The sequence below is a fragment of the Equus asinus genome, chromosome 3, assembly GCF_041296235.1.
Source record: "Equus asinus isolate D_3611 breed Donkey chromosome 3, EquAss-T2T_v2, whole genome shotgun sequence".
NCBI lineage: Eukaryota > Metazoa > Chordata > Mammalia > Perissodactyla > Equidae > Equus > Equus asinus.
The window spans coordinates 102,672,097-102,695,554 of NC_091792.1; the positions used below are offsets into that span (position 1 = coordinate 102,672,097).

General features: G+C 37.5%; 1 protein-coding gene across 1 annotated transcript in view; it reads left to right on the plus strand.

Moving 5' to 3' along the window:
- The first annotated feature begins 6,765 nt into the window (after window positions 1–6,765).
- The window catches only part of CDKL2 (cyclin dependent kinase like 2), a 31,165-nt gene continuing 14,472 nt past the window's right edge, over window positions 6,766–23,458 (plus strand). The window contains exons 1-7 of the mRNA XM_014865129.3: window positions 6,766–7,292; window positions 9,532–9,730; window positions 15,880–16,074; window positions 18,326–18,504; window positions 19,625–19,737; window positions 20,962–21,101; window positions 22,941–23,029. Coding sequence (XP_014720615.1) covers window positions 9,563–9,730; window positions 15,880–16,074; window positions 18,326–18,504; window positions 19,625–19,737; window positions 20,962–21,101; window positions 22,941–23,029 — 884 coding nt within the window. The 5' untranslated portion in view covers window positions 6,766–7,292; window positions 9,532–9,562. The remainder of the gene's footprint in view (window positions 7,293–9,531; window positions 9,731–15,879; window positions 16,075–18,325; window positions 18,505–19,624; window positions 19,738–20,961; window positions 21,102–22,940; window positions 23,030–23,458) is intronic.

Consider the following 23,458-nt stretch of genomic DNA (forward strand, 5'->3'; position numbering starts at 1 on the left):
ATGGTCAGCTAATAAGAAATTTTGGAGCTAGAACTTAGAAGATGTGATTGTGGATTGAACTTTGAATGTGAGGGAAAGAATATTCAAGGATGACTCCTAGGATTTCAATGCAAATTGGGTGGAAGGCAGTACTCTGTTGAGATGGAGGAGCACGAGTGGGTTGTGGAGGGAAAATCACCAGTTCTTTTTCAGCCATTTTTAGTTTCATATGCCAGTTAGATGTCCAAGAAGAAATGTTAGGTGGTATGATTTTGGAATTCTGAGAGCTCAGTGCTGTGAGTGGTCAGTATAGGTCTTTGCAGCTATTGGATTAGATGAGCTCACCTGGGAAGGGAATGTACAGAAGAGGCTGTAACTGAGGCCTTAGATACTCCCAAATTTAGGATTCTAGTACAATAGAAGCATGCAAAGAAAACTGAGGGAGACAATCTATGTCAAGTATTGGTGTCATGGAAAGCTCAGGGGTTGTTTTGTTTTGTTTTGTTTTGCTTTTTGAGGAAGATTAGCCCTGAGCTAACATCTGCTGCCAATCGTCCTCTTTTTGCTGGGGAAGACTGGCCCAGAGCCAACATCCATGCCCATCTTCCTCTACTTTATATGTGGGATGCCTACCACAGCATGGCTTACTGAGCTGCACTATGTCCGTACCCGGGATCAGAACCCGCGAACCCTGGGCTGCTGAATTGGAACGTGTGAACTTAACCGCTGTGCCACCGGGCCTGCCCAAAAGCTCAGTTTTAAGAGTTTATTTCAGAAGGAAAGAATAGGCAGTTGTGTCAACTGCTGCTGAGAGGTCAAATAAGGTAGTGAATGAATTAGGGTGGGCTAACTGCTATAGTAAATAGACCCCAAAATGTCTAATGGCTCAAACACAATAGTTTTTTTCCCCCTTCATTTAAAAAATAGGAGAGTGGTGGTGAAGAGGCCAGTGGTCTGACCCTCCCTCACTTAGTCATTTAGGGACACAGATGAGTGAAGGCTCTCTCTACCAACTTCAATGTGTGGCTTCATCTCCATTATAGCCAGCTGAAAGGGAAAAGGAACATGGAGGTTCCTGAGCAGAGATTTTTATGGGCCAGGACTGGGAATGGTACACATCTCATCTTCCATTGGCTTGAGTTCAATCACATGGCCACCCCTAACTACAATGGAGTTTGCAGAAAATAAACAAGCCATACCTACAGGGAAAAGGAACCAACTTATGTGAGTAGCTAGTAATCTGCCACTGATGGCTTTGGCAGGACGTAGGTCATAGTGACTTTTGGGAAGAACTATTTCAGTCATGTGATAATGATGAAAGCCTGAGAGAGAGCTGGAGGTAAGAGATGAACAGACTTTTCTGTAGTGTTGCTATGAAGATGAACAGAGGAATGGAGTAGAGGCTAGAGGGAAATGGGACATCAAGACAGACTTTAGGGGACAGCCTGGTGGCGCAGCAGTTAAGTTTGCATGTTCCACTTCGGTGGCCCAGGTTTCACCAGTTTGGATCCTGGGTGCGGCCCTACACACCACTTGTCAAGCCATGCTGTGGCAGGCGTCCCACATATAAAGTAGAGGAAGACGGGCACGGATGTTAGCTCAGGGCCAGTCTTCCTCAGCAAAAAGAGGAGGCTAGTGGCAGATGTTAGCTCAGGGCAATCTTCCTCAAAAAAAAAAAAAAAAAGAGGCATGTTACCAGTGCAACAAATGTATATTATTTTTAACATTTGAGAAATGGATTTCCAGGTTCACAGTGTTATGATATATATAGGTTAGATGTGTTGATGACTGGCAGATCAAAATACAGTGTATGTTGAACTTGGCAAAATAAGTGATAGACTGTACTTTAGGTTTCCAAATGTAATTGTGTTAGTCATTTTTAAATGTAGTAATGAGGTCATTGAATCAACTACTTGGCTGAGAACAGAATTCTCTCTTCTATGGCAAGTGTCCTTGCATCAAAGAACCAGAACTCCAAAGTGAATCAGTCCATTTTCTTAATAGAATGGTGGAATATATTCATAGCTGCATGCTCTACAATAAACTGAAAATAAAGAAGTCTGAAGATTTTATGGCCCTTCCGTTCACTTGGTGACTCAATTGAAGTGATGCCAAAAACCCGTGATTAATCAGTATCTCATGGGACCTAAGTGACAGGTGTTTTTTTGGAAAGAAACTGACCTAAGCACATTGTTTTGTGACATCAAGATAGGTGGAGAATGATTGTTGCCAAGAGTCATTTAACAGAGATGATTGCTAATGTGAGGAAGAGAATTGGGCTATTCTAAGCTAAAAAAAGAAAAAGATTTCTGGGGAGGCTATTTCTTATCCTCCTGTAGTCTGCTTTTTAAATTGAGATATAATTCACATACATAAAACTCACCCTTTTAAAGTGTACAATTCAGCGGTTTTTAGTATATTTACAAAGTTGTGTAACCATCACCAATATCTAATTCCAGAACGTTTTCATTACCCTAAAAAGAAACCCCATACCCATTGGTAGTCCCTCATTCCCATCTCCCCCTCAGTCCCTGGTAACCACTAATTTACTTTCTGTCTCTGTGGATTGGCCTATGCTGGACACTTTATATAAATGGAATCATAACGTGGCTTTTTGTGTCTGGCTTCCTTCACTTAACATGTTTTCAAGATTCATCCATGTTGTAGGATGTATCAGTACTTCATTCCTTTTTATGGCTGAATAAGTTGATAGACATTTGAGTTTCACCTTCTGGTTGTTATGAATATCAATGCTACTATGAACATTTGTGTTCAGGTTTTTTTTTTTTTTTTTTTAAAGATTTTATTTTTTTCCTTTTTCTCCCCAAAGCCCCCCAGTACATAGTTGTGTATTCTTCGGTGTGGGTTCTTCTAGTTGTGGCATGTGGGACGCTGCCTCAGCGTGGTCTGATGAGCAGTGCCATGTCCGCGCCCAGGACTCGAACCAACGAAACACTGGGCCGCCTGCAGCGGAGCGCGCAAACTTAACCACTCGGCCACGGGGCCAGCCCCTGTGTTCAGGTTTTTTGTGTGAACATAGGTTTTCATTTTTCTTGGGTATATACCTAGGAGTGGAATTTCTGGGACATATGGTCCTTGGTCTCTTGATCTTGGTTTCTTGGCCATTTCTCAAGCTCTGTCTTGTTGCTAATCTCATGTACTCGCACAACTGTTTTCTTTAAACTTTTACAACATTTTCACTTTCTTTAGTGATTAAAATGTCCTCAACCTCTTCTGTTGTCCCACTTGGGTAGTTCGTGTTAAGATTTTTCACAAAAAGCTCATGACTTTTCATACTGTCACCTTAAGTTTCTTTGAACTCAACTCCAATGACATTTTTCGCTAACCTTCAGCTACCCAAAGGAAAAGCCAAACTTTCTACTCTTTGATCATCATCATCATGTGCCATTTCCAAGATCTTAAATTCACAAATTGTTTTCTTTGACAGTGACTTTTTTTCCTCCTATTTCCCTCCCATTAAACTTACCCTTCATGCCTGCAATGACCTCCACTCCCTCAGTGCCTCTGTATTTTCTGTTTATTAACTAAGTTCTGTCATAATTTGTCTTCCTATCTAGCTGCAACCCATGGCAAGCCATTTCAGTGGTGCTTTCTCTATCATCCTTGATTTTTTCCAATATATATATCTCAAAAAATCTCTTATTTAAGAAAAATTTTTATTGAGGTAACATTGGTCTATAACATTATATAAATCATCCTTGATTTCTTAACTCCTTTATTTAATCTCCTTGCACTACAATTCTCTAAGAGGTAGTTTACATATCATCTATCTTCTCCATTCTTGCCCCTGGGGATGCCAAGTCCTATGAAACAAGTCGGCTGGTTTCCCTGTAAATTCATGATGTCCAGGCTCAAGTGAGCATGTTTTATTATTTTGTATTCCTTTCATATCAAAATGAGTTGATTCATACTACCTATTTCAAATAATTTCTGCTTTCAAATCCTTGAGCCTCAATCTCACCATTATCTTTTTCTGAAAAAAATGAAGTTATTTTTCTGAGACGATCTAGGCCAGCTGATGTGTCTGTCCTACACTTTTCTCAGTTTTTCCTCTTTTCTCTAAACCTCTTCAAGGGTAAACCCTTCTCATACTTTATTACCTTCACTACCTGTTCTTGATTTTTCATTAATTATTCCTTTTCTTGCCTCTTTAAAGCCTCTCTCTCTGTTGTTTTTCTCTACAAAGATTTCTCTGCTTAAAAAGAGAAAATAGGAGCTGCCTGGTGGTGCAGAGGTTAAGTTCACACTTTCTGCTTCAGTGGCCCACGGTTCGCTGGTTTGGATCCCGGGCGCAGACCTACACACTACTTGTTAAGCCATGCTGTGGCAGGCATCCCACATATAAAGTAGAGGAAGATGGGCACAGACATTAGCTCAGGGCCAGTCTTCCTCAGCAAAAAGGGGAGGATTGGTGGCAGATGTTAGCTCAGGGCTAATCTTCCTAAAAAAGAAAAGAAACAGTAACTCAATCCTGCTTCTACCTAATGCTACCTCCTCTTCAGCAAACATGTAATGGCTTTACCCAGGATACGTAATTCTTGAACACCTTATGTATCCTTTACAGTTGGCTTTCAAACTCAATTCTTTTTGAAATTGTTTTCTCAAGCATTACTTGTTCACCACATCTAGTATATTTATTCTTTATCCTTTTGGTTCCCTGTGGGATATAAACAGGTTGTTTAAGCTTCAGGGCCTCTTGCTTAAAGTGGCCTTTAAAATGTTTATGTTTGAATATTTTCGTAAAGTTGCAAAAGTAAAATATTTTTGCATTCTTGTTCTCAAGCTTCAGGCCCAACAAACCTGGATTTGTCACTTTACACTGTAGTCCTCCTTATCTGGTTTCACTTTACACAGTTTCAGTTACCTGCAGTCAACTGTGGTCTGAAAATATTAATTGGCAAATTCCAGAAATAAACAGTTCATAAATTTTAAGTTGTGCAGCCATTCTGAGTAGCATGATGAAATCTCAGGCCACCGTCCTCAGTCCTGCTTGGGATGTGAATCATCCCTTTGTCCAGCGTATCCACATTGTATACGATAACTGCCAGTTAGTCACTTAGTAGCCATCTCGGTTATCAGATCACTGTCTCAATATCACGGTGTTGTGTTCAAGTAACCCTTATTTTACTTAATAATGGCCCCAAGTGTCAGAGTAGTAATGCTGGCAATTCAGAGATGCCAAAGACAACCTGTAAAGTGCTTCCTTTAAGTGAAAAGGTGAAAGTTCTTGACCTAATAAGGAAAGAAAAAAAAATCATATGCGGAGGTTGCTAAGAACAAATCTATCCGTGAATTTGTGAAGAAGGAAAAAGAAATTTTTTGCTAGTTTTGCTATTGCACCTCAAATCTGTTATGTATAGGAAAAAACATAGTATATGTAGGGTTTGGTACTATCTGTGGTTTCAGGCATCTACTGGGGGTCTTGGGACACATCCCCTATGGATAAGGGGGGACTATTGTAAAAGGGGAGCTGCCCCTCCTATAAAAGTAGTTTATTACATTCTTTTCTAGCCTATAGAGGTAACAAAGCAGGGCTGGGCTCCCTCCAACTCGGTCACAGCTAAGCATAGAGCTAATTGCCACATTAAGAGTTACATCTTGGATTGACCAAAGAATTATATTCTTTCTATACCCAAGTCCCAGGTCTGTTCCTCATCACTACAGGTGCAGGAACTAGATTTTAAGCAGTTTTGACCAAGGTGGTCAAGCACTGGAAGATTAATTCATGCTAACAAAACTCACAAAAGATTATTTATAAACCAGAATATTTATTTCTTAGTATACAAGAAGGAAATAATACCTTAATATTGCCTGTGGGTATAAATATCTGCTATCCAGGACACTCTCCTAACTGGATCAAGGTATTATAGAGACCAAATACGATTATAAAACTTCGTTTTCATATTTAATGTGAAGATAACTGAGTGCTTAAGGCCTCCTCACGGCTGAGGTATGGCCTAAATCCCAAATTCCTTGATAATGAGGAAAGCCCTCTTTCTTGTGTGACTTCAGCAATGTGCATGATTCTGATCTACCAGTCTTACCTGGTCATGGATGGAGTTGTCTGTGCCTTAAACGTCGCACCCCACCAGCTGCACCCTACTTGGCTACCAGAAGCCAATATTGTGCAACTCTTCTAGTCCCCCAACCGTCCTTGCTCTTTTCCTTACTTAATTCATGTCCTCTCTTCTCCTTCCGTTACCTCCACTCAAAACGTTTCCCTCACTTTCAGTGCCCAGGCTGTCCACCTCCTTTCTAACGTCTGTTCTGTCATTTACCTACTTTCACCTTGCCTCGCCTACTAGTCATCACCTCCTGGACTGTCATCTCCTACCTGGGGCAGACTAGAGCCACCGCCCAGACCGGAAAGGAAGCGCGGAACCGCGGTCGGGCCCGGACCTTCCCGGGGGAGGGCGCCCGGGCGTCGCTCCCCGCCCCAGCAGGGGAAGTTGGGAGGAGCGCTGCGTCCCGTTCTTTGCATGGTCTCCCCCTTTTATTTTCTCCCAATCCTACAAAAGCACCAAGGCTTTTACCCTCTCCGTGAGCACCATCATCCCCTTTTGCCCTCCGTTGCGAAGAGAGATCTCCCAACCGAGGCAGAAAGGTACCCCATCACTTGAGAAAGTAGGCGAGTGTGAACGCCGGCGTCTGCGCATCCGTGAACACTACCTGGGCCGAGCCCCAGCTGCAGGGGCAGGGTGGTGAGCGCTAAGCCAATCATAGCTCTTGACAACAGGGCTCAGCCAATCAGAACACGGCAGGCTTGGCGCACTTGGCGTGGCCCGGGCGGGGGAGGACCCGCCCCCTTGCAGCTGAGAGGCCAACGCCTTCGCCCAGGGCTGGCTGGAGCCGAGCAGGTGCCCCGACTCCCGGGACCGAGCACCTTCCGAGGCGGGGGGCGGTGCCCTCCTACTCCGGCTAATTTCTCTACAGGCCTTGGCCTTAACAGGTGTTGGTGCCTGCCGTGGACGCATTCTGACCTGGGCCATCTCTCTCTCTGGAGACTTTGTGCCTATGGTTGGGGAGCGAGTGAGGTCGTTGCCTTGACGACGACAGCATGCCCCGTGGTCCTCCTGAGCGTGAGCTTGCGGGGGGCCGAGGCCAGTCTGCCTCCCTGCCTGCTTCACCCAGGACCCGTGACCGTGTCTGCAGAAGAAATCGGAAGCGCGCTGGAACTGCCAGTTTGCTAGCCAGCGTATTTTAGACCTGCAAGCGAGATGCATTTCACCTCAAATTTGTTTCCAAGTTGAAAACCTTTGGGTCTTTCCACGCGAAAGGATTTTAAAGAAACAGTAAGTGTAACGCTTTTAAAAGCTTCTCTTATCTCATTCTTTTATCTATACTACATTTCAGCCTGTCTTTATCAAAATAAAAAATTAGTATTATTTTTATTATCTAAATTGTTGGTATTAGAACAGTATGCTTACATGGCACACGTCCAGACATACCGCATTGCCAGTTGGCCAGGCTTCTTTTTAGTTTGTGTTATCCTTACATTCAGGAGTAGAAGGCATGAAAAGTTATAGTTTATGAGTAACTGTTTCAGGAAACCAGAGGCTTTTTAAGCTGTGATACTTAAAGGTATTTGTGGGCAGGGCCACTTGAAAAAGCAGGTGTGTTCAATGTGCTGCGACCTAATGTGAAGCTGGTATGCAGAATTAACTTGGAGTAGTCAACTTGCATAAGTGTTAGCTTGTGATATGCTTCAGAGTGTCTTAAACATGCTTAAGGTAGTTTTAATTTGGTTCACTTTGCATTTTCAAATAGTGAGGACACCATTTGCAAAATGTTTTAAAATGATCCAGGTTATAGATTCCAACTATTTTTGGCCTTGGCATAGTAAACCTAAGGTCTACTCCTTAATAAAATATGCTGTCTTAATGGAAGGAAAAAAAATTAAGGAAAGGAGAGAGAGAATTACACCGAAAACTTTTTTCAAGCACACACTTTATTTAAAAATAGTTAATAGATGTTAAGTGAAAGGTGAAATGTCAAATGTATGGAAAATTAGTGTCGAGGACACTGCTCTATGAAGAGTTTATAGTAGAACCCACCTTCACAGCTGGTAGTAAAATAATGAAATAATTGGACTTGGTATTGACTGAGATTTATTTTCATTTCCCCCCCCCCCCCACAAAGATCAGTCTTCTGGTTTTCAAAGTATATCTATGTTAAAAAAAAAAGTATAAATAAAACTGTAAATTATTAAATGTAAACTGCTGAAATTGTATACATTGAATTATCACAGTTTGCTAGAACAAAGAGGATATTTCTTTTGTCTTTGTCATCAGTGTACCAATAGGGAAGCAAGTAAAACATCACAATTCGCAATCTGGATAAATTAATTTTCAATTGCCGTATGTACACAATTAATGTAACAGGCGAGGATTTTTTTTTCTCTTTCCAAGTTTTATGAATGAGTGTTTTTATGTTGTCAAGTTAAAAAAAATTCAACCCTAAATCATCATTTGAATATATAGTTACCAAAAGACTATTTTTCTCCCAAAATGTTTAGAATCATATTGGGATTAAGAGCAATATTTTTTAATCTTTGCTCTGGAATTTAATTTCAAAATCAGATTTAAAAAATAAATTTAACTTTGAAGTTGTAGCTTATTAACTTTTATATTTCATGACAATCAAACCTTATGAATTAAAATCTATCTGTACTTGGACTGAAAAGTTTTTTTCTGTACCAAAATACATAGTGGAATGATTGCTGGACCTTCATCAATCATTAGTAAAGTAAAAAAGATTTTATTAAGATTGTCTTTATCCAGAAAACGTCATATAATGGGATATAAAATCATTCTAAACACAAAATTCAATGATCGTACTTATAGTGAGTAATCATTAAATAAAAGGAATTTTGAAATACTGTATTTGGTACTACTAATAATTAATTTTAAAACATCTGCTTATACACTGTGATTTCATAGTTGTTACTTTGTAAGTTCAATATAGGAATTTAATTACTATAGTAAGAAAAGTAAAGAAATACAGTTTATCAAGGTTTCTTAGTGTTAACTTGGTAAGTGATCGTTTTGTGAACAAATATTTTTCCCAAGTGAGTAGAAAGTGCATAAAGATTTTCAGCTTTGATCTTTTAAATCTGATGTAAAAAAATAAATTTATTCTTCACTAAAATGAAATTCACTTGTGCCTTTTTCACCTTTGAACGAAAAGGAATTGTGTTTTTCTAAAGTGAGCTGTAGTTGTTTTGCATGATTTTTCAAGTATTGCTTTATCTTAATTAAAAATATATTAAATATCATTAACGTGACATTTAGTAATTTAAATTCAAAGTTAATGGCTTCAACTGCATTTGCCTGTCTATTAAGAATGTATGTGAATATTTTGAAAACATAGCTTAGATGTGAAAACAATAAGGAATTGTGAGTCAGTTCAGGACAGCCATCGACACAGGGACTGCTCTAATATGGAAAACAAGTGAGGAAGAATTAATTTGCTGGGAGGGTAGAGGGAATGAATATACTCAACTTTATTAACTCTGTGTTTGGGTTTCCACAGCAAGAAAATTTCCTACTGGTTTTGAATTAAAATGGAAAAATATGAGAACCTGGGATTGGTTGGAGAAGGGAGCTACGGAATGGTGATGAAGTGTAGGAATAAAGATAGTGGAAGAATTGTGGCCATCAAGAAGTTCTTAGAAAGTGATGATGACAAAATGGTTAAAAAAATTGCTATGCGAGAAATCAAGTTACTAAAGGTGGGTGAATACATATATTGAGTTGAAAGAAAATGAGTTGTTTCTTGATCAAGATTACATTTTTAGAAAAAAAATTAGTTTTTATATTTGTTTTATTTCCATAGTAAGGTTTAAAATGTAAATTTCTTCTTTTCTGGCAATAAACAAATAAAATGATTACATATGCATATTCATTTATCTTATGAATATAAACATTTTAAAAGTATTTGTTGCTTCTCCTGTATCTATCTGCCTATCTGTCTACCTGCCCATCTGTGTATCTATCTATCTGTCTGTCTGTTATCTGTGTTGGGGGTCCCAAAGACCACCCCCAGGTTTGACGATTCACCAGGAGGACTCCCAGCAATCAGCATATAGTTGTACTTGTGGCTATGATTTATTACAGTGAGAGGATGTATAGCAAAATCAGCAGAGGGAAAAGGCACATAGAGCACATGCAGAGGAAACCTGTCACAAGCTTCCAAGAATCCTCTTCCAGTGGAGTCATGCAGGATGCACTTATTTCCTCCAGCAATGAGTTTGTGACAACACATGTGAAGTATTGTCTACCAAGGAAATTCCTTGGAAATTCAGTGCCCAGCTTTGTTATTGAGGGCTGGTCATGTAGGTAGCCTCTAGCAGGCTTTTACCAAAATTCCAGACTCCCAGAAGAAATACAGGTATTTGGCATAAATAATATTATTTGCACAGTCAGCCACTTGATCAGTTCTGGAATTGAAGGGAACCCTCCTGAAATCCAAGTTCCCAGGTCAGAGCCAACAGATTACTTTGCAGGTAGAATATCAGTCTCAGGCCTACTATGTTAACTCTCTTTCTTTAATCAATCTCACCAGAGGTTTATCAATTTTATTTATTTTTAGAAAGAACCAACTTTTGGCTTTGTTGATCTTCTCTATTGTATATTTCTTTTCTATTTCATTGATTTTTGTTCTTTAGTATTACATTCTTTCTACTTATTTAGGGTTTATTTTGCAGCTCTTTTCCCTAACCTGTTGAGATAGATGCTTACTTCTTAATTTCCAGCCTTTTTTTTTTCCCCTCATATATGCATTTAAGGCTGAAAATTTCCTTTTAAGAAAAGCTTGGTATGTATCCCAGATTTTCTTTTCTTTTTTTTTTTTTTGGTGAGGAAGATTGGCCCTGAGCTAACATCTGTTGCCAATCTTCCTCTTTTTGCATGAGGAAGATTGTTGCTGAGCTAGCATCTGTGCCAGTCTTCCTCTATTTTGTATGTGGGATGCTGCCACAGCATGACTTGATGAATGATGTATAGGTCTGTGCCTGGGATCCGAACCCATGAACCCTGGGCCACCAAAGTGGAGTGCATGAACTTAACCACTATGCCACTGGGTGGGCCTGTGAATCCCAGAAATTTTGATTAGCAGTTCAAAATACTTTCTCATTTCTCTTAATTTCCAAACATGGGGGAATTTTCTAGGTTTCCCTCCTTGGTTATTTACTTTTGACACAATTGCCCTATGATCTGAGTTTACACTATGTAAGATTTTAATCCTTTGAAATTCTTGAAATTTGCTTTGTGGTTCAGAATATGTCAACAACAACAACAACAAAATTCCTTGTGTGCTTGAAAAGTATTCCATTAAGTCAGGTTTGTTGATTTTGTTATTTGGATGTTCTAAATCTTCTAAATTCTGACTGATTTTTTTTTGTATGCTTGTTCTATCCAGTACTGAGAAGAAATATGTTAAAGTCTTCCTCTGTGGTTAGTGATTTGTCTGTTTTTCATTGTAGTTCAGTTAATGTTTAACTTTATAAACAGGAAGGCCATTTAGTGTATCAAATTTATAATTATTATATCAATGTTGAATCAAATCTTTTATGGTCATGAAATAACTCTTTTTATTATAGTGGATGTTTTGTCTGAAAGTATGTTTTGTCTGAAACTAATGAGGCTACACTAGTTTAATTTTGTTAGTGTTTGCATTGTATATCTTTTTCCACCTTTTTACTTTCAATTTTTCACAATCCTTGTTTAGATATGTCTCTTGTGAACATTGTATAGTTACATTTTGTTTTGTACCCTGCTTTACGATCTCTGCCTTTTAATTAGAACATTTAGTCTATTTACGTGTAGTGTAATTTCTGATATATTTGGGTATAAATCTACCATCTTAATATGTGCTGTATGTCTTACTAGTTCTGTATTTCTTTTCCTTTTCTTTCTTTGGATTGATTACACTTATCATCCCTCTAATAATTTGAAAATTATACATTGTGTTTCTATCTTTTTAGTGGTTACCCGAGACATTTGTTAAAGTCCAACATTATCCAATACTTTTATCCTTCTTCCAGACAATATAAAAAACTTCACAATACTTATCTCTAGTTATTCCCTTCCATCTTATATGCTGACATTGTCATATATTAATCCTTACAAATATTTTTAAACACCACAAGATGTAATTATTGTTCAATGTTCATTTAGGTTTATATTTAGCACTTTCTTTGTTCTTCCTGCTTTTCTGCATCTCAGATCATTTATCAGGATCTCTTCTCTTCTTCCTGAAATATATTATTTAGTTTCCTTTTGTGAGGGTCTACTGTAGACAAAACATTTCAATTTTAGTTTGTGTGAAAATGCCTTTATTTTGCTATCATTCCTGAAAGATATTTTTGCTGTAAATGGAATTTTAAGTTGGCAGTTATTTTTTCCAACAATGTGAAGATAGCATTGTTTTGTCCTCTAGCTTCCATTGAGGCTCTTGAGAAGTCAGGTGTCAGTCCAATTGCTGCTCTTTTCTAAGTTTACTTTTTATGTCTGGATTTCTTTTTCTCTCAACTTTTTGTTGACATAGGATATACATGGAAAAAAGTGTATTATCATAAGGATACATCTTTATGGATTTTAAAAAACTGAACAACCCCATGTAACCATCCTGTAAGTCAAGAAAGAACACATTAAAATCACCTCAGAAGCCGCCTTATCCCTTCTCCAGTCACTACTGCTTTCCTTCTCCACCCAGGTCACAACTGTCCTGATTCCAAACAGCATAAGTTAGTTTTGTTTTCTGGCCACTTAAGTTTTTCTCTTTGATTTGTTTTCTTGCACTTTCACTATGATGTGTCTAGTGTGGATATCTTTTAATTTATCTTGCTTCATTGGGTCTTCGTGAATCTATGATTTCTATTATTAATTCTGGAAAATTCTCACTTATTATTTCTTCAAATATTATTTCAACTCATTCCCTTTCTCCTCTGTTTTTGGCCAGTTAACATATACTGAATCTTCTCACTGAATCCTCTGTCTCCCCCCTGTTTTTCTTTCCATCTATTTGTCTCTCTGTGCACTGTTCTGAATAGTTTATTCTGACCCATCATTTAGTTCACTAATTTTCTCCTCCGTATGTCATTAATCTCCATCACTGAGTTGTTAATTTTGGGTGTTGTATTTTTAAATGATTTCTTATTATGAAATATAGCCCACATATAGACAGTGCAAAAAAACTGTAATTATAGCTCAATGAGTTATTGGAAAGCAAGCATTCATGGAACCACATCCAGGTCAAGAAATAAAACATTGCCAACAACCCCTTTCTTGCACCGTCCCAGTCACTAACTCTTCCCGCTCCTTCAAGGTAAATGCTATTACTTGCATGTTAATCATTGCCTTGAATTTTTTTTACGTTTACCAAGTAAACATGCATTCCTGAGCACTATAGTTTGGTTTTATCTATTATTTTCTTAAAAAAGCTTTCTTCCACTCTCTTAATGTTATCTTTTAGTAAACAGAAGTTGCTTATGTCAGTGTAGTTTAATTTTCCATCTTTCCTTTTATGGTTGATGCCATTTATATCTGGCTTAAAAAGGTTTTCCCTATCTAGAGATTAAGATATTCTTCTATATGATCATCTTTTTAATTGCTGCATTTTTTTTCATTGTATGGCTATACCTTAATTTGTTTAACCAGTAATGTATTTGGAAAGTGCTTTATGGTCCAATCTGGAATCTTTTATTTTAATAGGTGAGTTTAGCCATTTGTAGTTGTGATGGAACAGTTAAGTTTGGTCTTAGTTTTCATTTTTTTCCCCTCTAGAGTCAGCATGGCTTAGTGGTTAAGAATAAGAAATCTAAATATTTCACATATAAATCAGGTACAGGTCTGAGTGTTTTTATAGGGCAGAGGTTATGGACATGAAAGAGGAACTGAACAAAAATGAACTGTTTTCGGGAAAACACAGAGGCCACAATTCCTGGGTTCTAATCTTGCCTCTATCATTTATTTCTCTGTGAGCTTGGACAAGTTACTTAACCTCTCTGTGCTTTAGTTTCCTCATCTATAAAACAGGATAATAATTGTACCTATTTTTTGTAGAATTTTTGTGCTTAGAATAGTGCCTGGAACACAGTAAGCATTATGTAAGGATTAGTTATTATTATGTATAATATTATGTTATTTTATTACTTCTTTAAAAATATCTTTCTGTGTAGTCTCTGAATTCTTTTTAAAATATTGGATATGTTTCCTTTGGTAATTTGGAAAGGTTTTATTTTATACTATTTATTACCTTTATAACTATAACATTATATAATATACTTAATCCTTTATAAATTATTATATTTCTATTTCCTTCTCTCTCCCACTACCCACCACCTGATTTTAGAAGATATCTTATTTGTGTTAGTGTTTACATTAAATCTGTAAATATAATTAGACCTTGTAATTTAAAAGATTTTATTTTTCCTTTTTCTCCCCAAAGCCCCCCGGTACATAGTTGTGTATTCTTCGTTGTGGGTTCTTCTAGTTGTGGCATGTGGGACGCTGCCTCAGCGTGGTCTGACAAGCAGTGCCATGTCCGCGCCCAGGACTCGAACCAACGAAACACTGGGCCGCCTGCAGCGGAGCGCACGAACTTAACCACTCGGCCACGGGGCCAGCCCCTAGACCTTGTAATTTAAAATTTCATGTCAAAATATAATTTTAACCCGTTGACAAGAAATCAGCATACATATACTCTTATCTTGTTTGCAGCTTCTCTTTTTTCTCCTCAATCTGTCAGTAATGTCATTTGTGCATTGTTGGGTTTTTAGTATCCTATTTTAATATCCTATTTCTATTTTGTAACCATCATGCCCACATTTGTGCTATAAGACTTAGTTCTGCACTAATAGATTCCTTGCTCATGTTCAAAATTTTTTCTCTGTTGTCTTTTACTTGAATGACAATTTCTTTGGGTATAAAGTTCCTGGATCCTTGAGGATTTTGATGGCTATATGCCAGTGCTTTCTTTCCCTTTAAAGGTGAGAACATTTTCTGGTGAATATTCATCTGCTATTTGCATTTCCTTATCCTTTCTACCTCTTTTCTTATAGTATCTTTGAATCCTGGATTGGTTCCTTTTTTATTGTTTGTTATCTTGTAACAAAGTGAACCCTTCCTGGACCAGCTATTTGTGGGAGGTTCATCTGAGGGAGAAGTCGTGATCTTGTTGCAGGCTAGTAGGAGTCCACCATGGTTCAAGTGATGCTCCTTACAACACAGACCTGAGTGTGGGATTGACTTCTGTTATCCTAGTTTCTCTGAAACTTGTATTTGCAGGTCTGTTCATAATGAATGGTTTTGCCTTCCATTCGGCGTCGCCAACAGATTGCTTCTAGCAGATCAGTTTCTGTGTGGTTGTTCAGGCCCCTCCTCTGCTGTTCCTCGGTGCCATTCAGTTCTAGCGATGCTTTCACTGACGGTCCATGAGCCCTGTTCCCATTGCATCAAAGAAGCTTTGTCTGTTTGTGTTTCCTTTTCAGGGTATGTCACCAACTTTGGAAAACTCTGCTCTGCCAGCTTTGTACCCACACATGATCCCTTGGTATCTTTCTACACTCCTGTTTGACCTTGACTACATGTGGCAGTCCCACCTCATTTGTTGTGGGTGGGGTTATAGATCCTCCTTAGAGTCATTGAAGATGGAGCTACATTTTTTTTTTTCTTTCATTGGCTTCATTGTGTTCTCTGAGAGGAGAATGGAGCAGTGTGGTCTTTTGACTATAATTTAAAAACTAGAATATACTTTTACAATTTATACTTTATGCATTTTATTTATGTGTTTTTCTTATGCTAAGATCTATTTTAGATTGTGACTAATTGCTAATAATTTGGTCTTGTAAAAACTATTTTGCATTTTTTTTTGTAACAGCAACTGAGGCATGAAAATCTGGTGAATCTGTTGGAAGTGTGTAAGAAAAAAAAGCGATGGTACCTAGTCTTTGAATTTGTTGATCATACAATTCTTGATGACTTGGAACTCTTTCCAAATGGACTAGACTACCAACTAGTTCAAAAGTATTTGTTTCAGATTATTAATGGAATTGGATTTTGTCACAGTCACAATGTAAGTATTTAGTTTAAATAGTTATTTTGCCAGTGATTGACTCTCCAGATACAGTTAATTTGAGATACTTGTTTAAACTGAAGTTTGGACCAGTAAAGTAATTGAAATGAACTATGTTACTTTGATATTGCCAATTTTCACATATTATAATACGTGTATTCTTTCCCCAAACATTTTATTATGAAAATTTTAGGCCATATTGAAAAATCAAAAGAGTGTACAGTGAACAACCATATACCTACTACTTGGATTCTATACTTGTTAACATTTTCTATATTTGCTTTATGACATATTTATTCATCTATTTATCCTTATCAATCTGTCTATTCATTTATGCATCTGAAAGTAAGTTGCAGACATCAGAACTATACTTCAACTCTAAATACTTCAACTATGCATATCATTAACTAGAGTTTAATATTTGTTTTCTGTTTTTTTGGGGGGTATTTTTGAGGTAACATTTACTGAGTGAAATGCACAGATTTAACTAATGAGTTTTGACAAATGCATACACCCAAGCATCCATGTATGTGTTAGTTCAGATTCTTTGCCTAGTTGTGAAATGTGAAAATCCCTGTTCTCACCCTGTTGTCTACCACAATAATTTTATATTCTTCGAGTATCATGTAAAGGCACCTCTAGGTAAAATGATACTTATAAAGTATAAAGTGAATAACTCAACACATTGATTCTGCCAGTTTTACAAAATGTTTTAAATGACTTTTTTGTGTGCTTGTAAAAGTAATAAATGCTAATGGGAGGTGTGGGGCTGGCCCTGTGACCTCGCCATGAGATGTCTAGGATGTAATAGGAGTTGGTAGCCTTTGCAAAATGCTCAGCAGTGCAGATTGCCATTTAGGATGCTAGTCCTCTGAAAGAGTTTAAAATAAATGTTTTAGATTTTTCGAAATACAATTTACCTGTTTTAGAGAGCTAGACCTAGTAGTTTGCTTTGCCTAGCTGTAGAACTTTTAGTATTGTCCCTTTCTTCTTCAATGGTATCTCCTTTAGAAATCTTAACCACTGACCTTTGTTTTAGCCTATTTACACTTCTAATTGCCTGATGAATGCCTTCGCTTGGGTGCACAGCAATCCACCTAAAAACCCATATGGCTAAAACAAAACTACTAATTATTCCATCAAAACTAATTTTTTGTAGACTTTTCTATTTTTAGTAATGGAACCACCACTGTTTTAGATTCCCAGGTTTAAATAAAATATCTGAGATTATTTCCTCAGTTCTGTTGATTCTTGATTTAAAATATTTCTAAACTCTCTCTCTTCCTTTCCATTCCTCTGAGCACCAGCCTAGTTTAGGCCCTTATCACCTCATAGTTGTCCCACTGCTCTTCTTCCTGCCTCGAGTCCCGCTCTCTGATTTAGCTTGTTTATGGCCAACATCTTCTTTGAACACTGTATTGGTCATGTCACTTCCATGGGTTCCCATGGCCTTGACACAAGCTCATACTTCCCAGACTAGCAGTGAAGGCAACATTCCTCCCTCGTACATAACCCCTACTCTAGCAGAAGCATTTCTCCAGAGTCTCCTGACCTATTCCCATCTTCACTCTTTTGCCCTCCTTGTTGCCTTCACTTGGATTGCCCTTCCATTTCTACATTTATCCCAGTTATACTTAGTATTAACAATCTATCTTAGAACCCATCCCTTTCATAAAAATTTTCCTTGACCACCCCAGTCTTCAATGATAGCTTTACTCTCTTAGTCTTGAGAGCAGTCATTAACAGAACAATTGATTTAGTCAGTAATAATATATGTTTCATCCAATATCTTTGATTGTTTAAATAAAATTTCAGGCATAAAGGTTCTTTCTTGCCCAACTAGGTGCCAGGTTCTTTAAAGCCAGGAAAAATTTTATATGCTTTTTTAAAAAAAAATTTTGAGGAAGATTAGCCCTGAGCTAACATCTGCCACCAATCCTCTTTTTGCTGAGGAAGACTGGCCCTGAGCTAACATCCATGCCCATCTTCCTCTGCTTTATATGTGGGACACCTACCACAGCATGGTTTGCCAAGTGGTGCCATTCTGCACCCGGGATCTGAACCAGCGAACCCTGGGCCACCAAAGCGGAATGTAGGCACTTAACTGTTGCGCCACTGGGCCGGCCCCTTATATGCTTTTATTTGCATTGATTATGGGACAAAAACAATGTGCTACGCATGGCAGGTGCTCAAAAAATAATTTGCTTAACTTGAGGTGCCAATATATGTCATACTTTGCTTTTTGTCTTAGATCATACACAGGGATATAAAGCCTGAGAACATATTAGTCTCCCAGTCTGGTGTTGTCAAGTTATGTGATTTTGGATTTGCGCGAACATTGGCAGCTCCTGGAGAGGTTTATACTGATTATGTGGCAACCCGATGGTACAGAGCTCCAGAGCTATTGGTTGGTGATGTCAAGTATGGCAAGTAAGACGTGAGCAAGGCGGGGTGGGGAGAGGGCCAATTTAACTGTCTCTTCTTGATAAAATGGAATATGTTTCTAATATAATAAAAGACCCCTCTAACACTGAAAGGAAGATTTGAATTTAGGGAACTTTGGAAAGTGATTTGTAATCATTTTTGGTGCTTCTCCTTTAAACATTCTTGTGAAACAAGTTGGGGTGAGTATACTTATTTTAAAGGTAGGGAAATCAAGGTGAGTAAGTGGCTTGTTTCTTACAGTGGACTGGAAATAGATATATTTATCACTATTAAGAGAGTTAACATTGATTGGGTAAGTCTGACACTGTTGGAGAGAGGTGAGGCGGAGTGGGCAAGGGTGGGGGTAGGACATAACTGAGTGTGGATTTTTAAACATAGAGTCTTCATGAGTGAACTCTTCAAAAAAGAAGGACTAACTTTAACTGCTTTGGATAGAAATCTCCCTAATATATTTTCTACAGTTTTTCTATTTGTAGAGTATACACCATTTAATATTTTCTTGACTAAGTTCTCATTTTATTGCCATACTGATCTTTTGTACCATTTTATAATTCAGCTATGATCTTAAGCAATTTCAAGGTAGTTGACCTATGCTAATGACACTATCATATTCTTCTTTAAGTTCTTGTGACTAACTTTTAGGACAGTTTTTCTATTTTCTCCCTGTTAGCTTTCAGTTCTGCTTGTTGTTACTGTTTGTGTCCCCAACAGCCACTTCCTTCTCATGTGCTGTTTTCAGTGTATGGTGGGATAGACGGATCAACCTTGTTAGAATTATGTGTAAACAAAGAATGAATAGGTTCTGAATGGAAATCCAAAAGGTTTATTTCCAGAGTAAAGTCACATAATAACTGTTTTGACTTTTCAGAAGACTTTTCCTTTTATGTCACGTGACTGAAGTTTCTGGAAATCTGGCATGTAAAATTGGGGGTTACTTTAAGTTTATAGTACTTTAAGTTTATAGAGAAATGTATTTTTACGAGTACTTTAAGGCTTACTACTACTTTCTCAATACCAAGAATGCCAATAGTAATATGCAGAACAGAGTCAGTGACAGTAAACGTATTAGGATGCCAGATTTTACACAAAATTGATTTTCTTTCAGGGCTGTTGATGTGTGGGCCATTGGCTGTCTGGTAACTGAAATGCTCATGGGGGAGCCCCTCTTTCCTGGAGATTCTGATATTGATCAGCTATATCATATTATGGTGTGTTTAGGTAAGATAATACATCTGCATTTTAAATATTAGAGGTTTTTTCCTATGTTTTTGTTTGCTTGCACTGATTTCACAAGCTGTTGATATGTTAAAGATGATATGTGTTTTAAGTGGAGGTAGGGAACAAATAGGAAAACCTCATGTGTCTGTCTATCTATCTCTGTCTGTATCTCTCTCTCTCTCTATCCATTCATTCATTCTCAGTCTGGCTTTGGTCTATCTGACATATGGTCTTAATCATTACCCCCCTCCTACCCTCCCCTCAAAGAAAAGAGTAAAGGCTGTACATTTTCTCTGCGCTTTTGCATTCAACAAATCAATGTAGAGAGGATGTAAATGATCACTTATCTTTGGGTCAGCAAGCATTTGGTGTAATACTACTGTTGCCCTCATCCTCACCTTCAGATTGAGAGACACAGAGACTTCCAAGGTAGTTAAATCTTGCTGCAAATCTGACTTTTGTTCTTCGTGCTTTGGACAGTGTGAAAACTAGACTATAAAAGTCTTTTTACATTTGTTGAAATATCAACCTCCTGTTGGGAGACAGAGCTTGGAAAATGGACATAATGGGAAATACTTGGGGGTTATTTAACTATTAGATTTAAGTTTCCAGATTAGAAATTCAATAAACAATACAATGGTTTCTTACAGCAGAATTTTCATATATATTTTATTAAATTAGGTTTTAAAGTTGAGAAAAAGGATGAAAGTGTTCAAATCAGACCTTAGATTCAAGTATAAAATCAGTTGACCAAAAATTAAATTCTTAAAGGGTGGAACTGATTTATATAGATTAACCATATAACTATATGACTATTGACTGACCATATGACTATTAATATTTTCGTTGTTTTGGTCAGCATTCTTTGCTTTGTTTTTAGAAATGGAGTGGTGGTACTTACGTCTAAAAAATTATAAACTGTTCTTTACCTGTCCTTTTCCTCTGCTCCCTCAAGTCTTCAGTTCTATGTATACAACTGAAATTTTCTAAATGAGTATGTCAAGATAACAATGTTAATTTCCTTGAGTTGACTTTTGTCAAAACCCCTGTAAAAGACTGCCCGGTGCCACGACAATAAGAGCACTGTGTGGCTCATTTTCCTGCTAAGAGAGCCCCAATTCCATAAGCGGTGTTCTCCTCTTTTCTCTACTCCACATCCCCTGTCTCTTTGTCCTTTCTGTTATGATGTATAATGACAGAGATCTGTGCTCTTCTCACTTCCAGGTAATCTAATTCCAAGACATCAGGAGCTGTTTTATAAGAATCCTGCGTTTGCTGGAGTAAGGTTGCCTGAAATCAAGGAAACAGAACCTCTTGAAAGACGCTATCCCAAGCTCTCTGAAGTTGTGATAGATTTAGCAAAGGTTATCACACTTTTTCTGTTCACCTTCTGATGGGGAATTTACATTTCGGAGACTTGGTTTTCTCTTCTTTTTTTCTTCTCTAGTTGATCTTTTAGGTCAACATGTTACCCCGATGATTTTAATCTTTGTACATTAAGAAAGGGTTTAAATAATTTGGCAGGGGTGGGGGATTTCAGAGATAAAGGCCTAAAAATTTTACTTGTTTTAGGAAACCATTTAGTGTTATCTAGCCTGTTTTAAGTATGAAAACATCCTCATAACGCTATGTTTTTAATGTTTACCATTTAAAATGCAAGCCTTGTGTAACTAGAAAAGAGAAGAAAAGTAGGATAAGAAAAGAAAAAGAATGGTAGGGAAGTCGGAAAATATTAAAGTGTGGGGCATAGGACCATGACCTATAGTGATCGTTAAAGGGGCTTTTGCCTCATCGCTGGATTCGCTGAAGCTAATTCACAAACGGTCATCGCCTTTGCCTTGTATTTGAAGGAGATCTTAGGAAGATTCTCACTGGATCAAATTGTCTCTAAAAGTGGGCCTTTTGGAATTATTAGCTCAAAAAAATTCTTATTAGTTAGGATTGTCCTAAAGTATTGATAAAATAAGTATCTGTAAAACACTGGGATCACATAACATTTACCCAAGGTATTTTTTACTTTTTAATTCTTTAAATAACTTATTTAAAAAAATAGTTTCATAAGCTTGTAACTAATTATAACAAGTTCTTAGAATAATACATTTCCACTTTTCTACGTAATCTAACAGATGAAAATATTTTTCGTTGAGATTAGCTTTATGATCTTCTGTGAAGAGATTTAAAGGGAATAAATGCATAACTATCATCTGCCTTGTGTCCCTTCTAGTAGAATCCAGTACCTTTCTAAACATTTTATTATAGAGATTTTCAAACATAGAAAAGAAAGTAGAAAGAATAATAGTATAATGAACCCTCACGTACTTGTATCTAGCTTCAACAATTAACAGCCTTTTGACAATCTTTCATCTATCCAGACCCTCGTCAACTTTTTTTTGAGGGGGGGTGTTTTGAAGCAAATTTCAGATGTTGTATTATTTCTCTTGTAAATAACTTTATTTATAGAACTTTTCTTGTTCATTTAAAGCTACTTATTGAGTCCCTTTTATTTTTACTGGCATTGAGTAGTTCTGATTAATCAGAACAAGACTTGCACTAAACTAAAATCATCTGTGCAAAGTATCTAGCACAATAGTAAGCACCAAGTAGATCCGTTCCCCTCCAATCTGCAAGGGCTTTAAATTTTAAAAATTCACAATAATTCCTTAATATCATAAAACATCTAATCAATGCTCAAAGTTTCATTTATTTTCTCATACTTTCTTTTCATAGTTTGAATTAGGATCCACATGAAGTCTATAGATTGCAATTGGTTGATATGTCTTTTAAGATTCTTAATTTATAAGCTCCTCTTCATCTCTTTCTTTTTTGTTTAAACCTTGCCATTTATTTGTTGAAGAAACTAGGTTGTTTGTCCCTTAGAATTTGCTACATAGAATAGTTTAATATGTTCCCCTGTGTCCTGCATTTCTTATAAACTCATAGTAGAACTGGAGCTTGGCAAGACTACTTCATAAGAGGTTGGTGTATTTCCATCTGGAGACCCTGAATATCTGGTGGTCTTTCTTTTGGTGATATTAGCAACCATTGGTGGTCATTGTCTAGATTTTTGCTTTATTCTTTATCATTTATTACAGATGTTTAAAATTCATTGACATGAAAGAGGAATTTTCTATTTTTCTGTTTAAAAATTTAAATGTAGGCAGCTTTTCTTTGATATGAACTGTATGTATTCCTTGGTTTTCCAGAAATGCTTACATATTGACCCAGACAAAAGGCCCTTCTGTGCTGAGCTCCTGCACCATGATTTCTTTCATATGGATGGATTTGCTGAGAGGTATAATACTGACTCGTGTTTTCTAGGTCACACCACCACCTAGGGTTAAAGTAAGGCCTCCATAACAGTACCAAACAGTATTTCTCTTATTTCCCTACCCACTTGCTTTTACAGGATGTCAAATATTTACCTACCTCCATTCACCCTTAGCAATAACACAATTCCTAGGAGTGGTCCCCTGCATTCAGGAAATTAAGCCTCTTGGTTTTCATGAAGCAGTCACTTCACGCTTTTCTTTCTGTTTTCCTGTGGTGACATCTACCACTCAGGTCACTGATTTCTATGTTGATACGAGCTGTGTGATGCATCATCCTGGGTGCTGATGCATTTGCAAAAGTGCCATCTCCTGTTGCTGCCGAACTCGTACCACACCCAGTCCTGTGACACTGCTGACACGTTGAGACCTTGATGTGCCAAACCTGTGGTTGC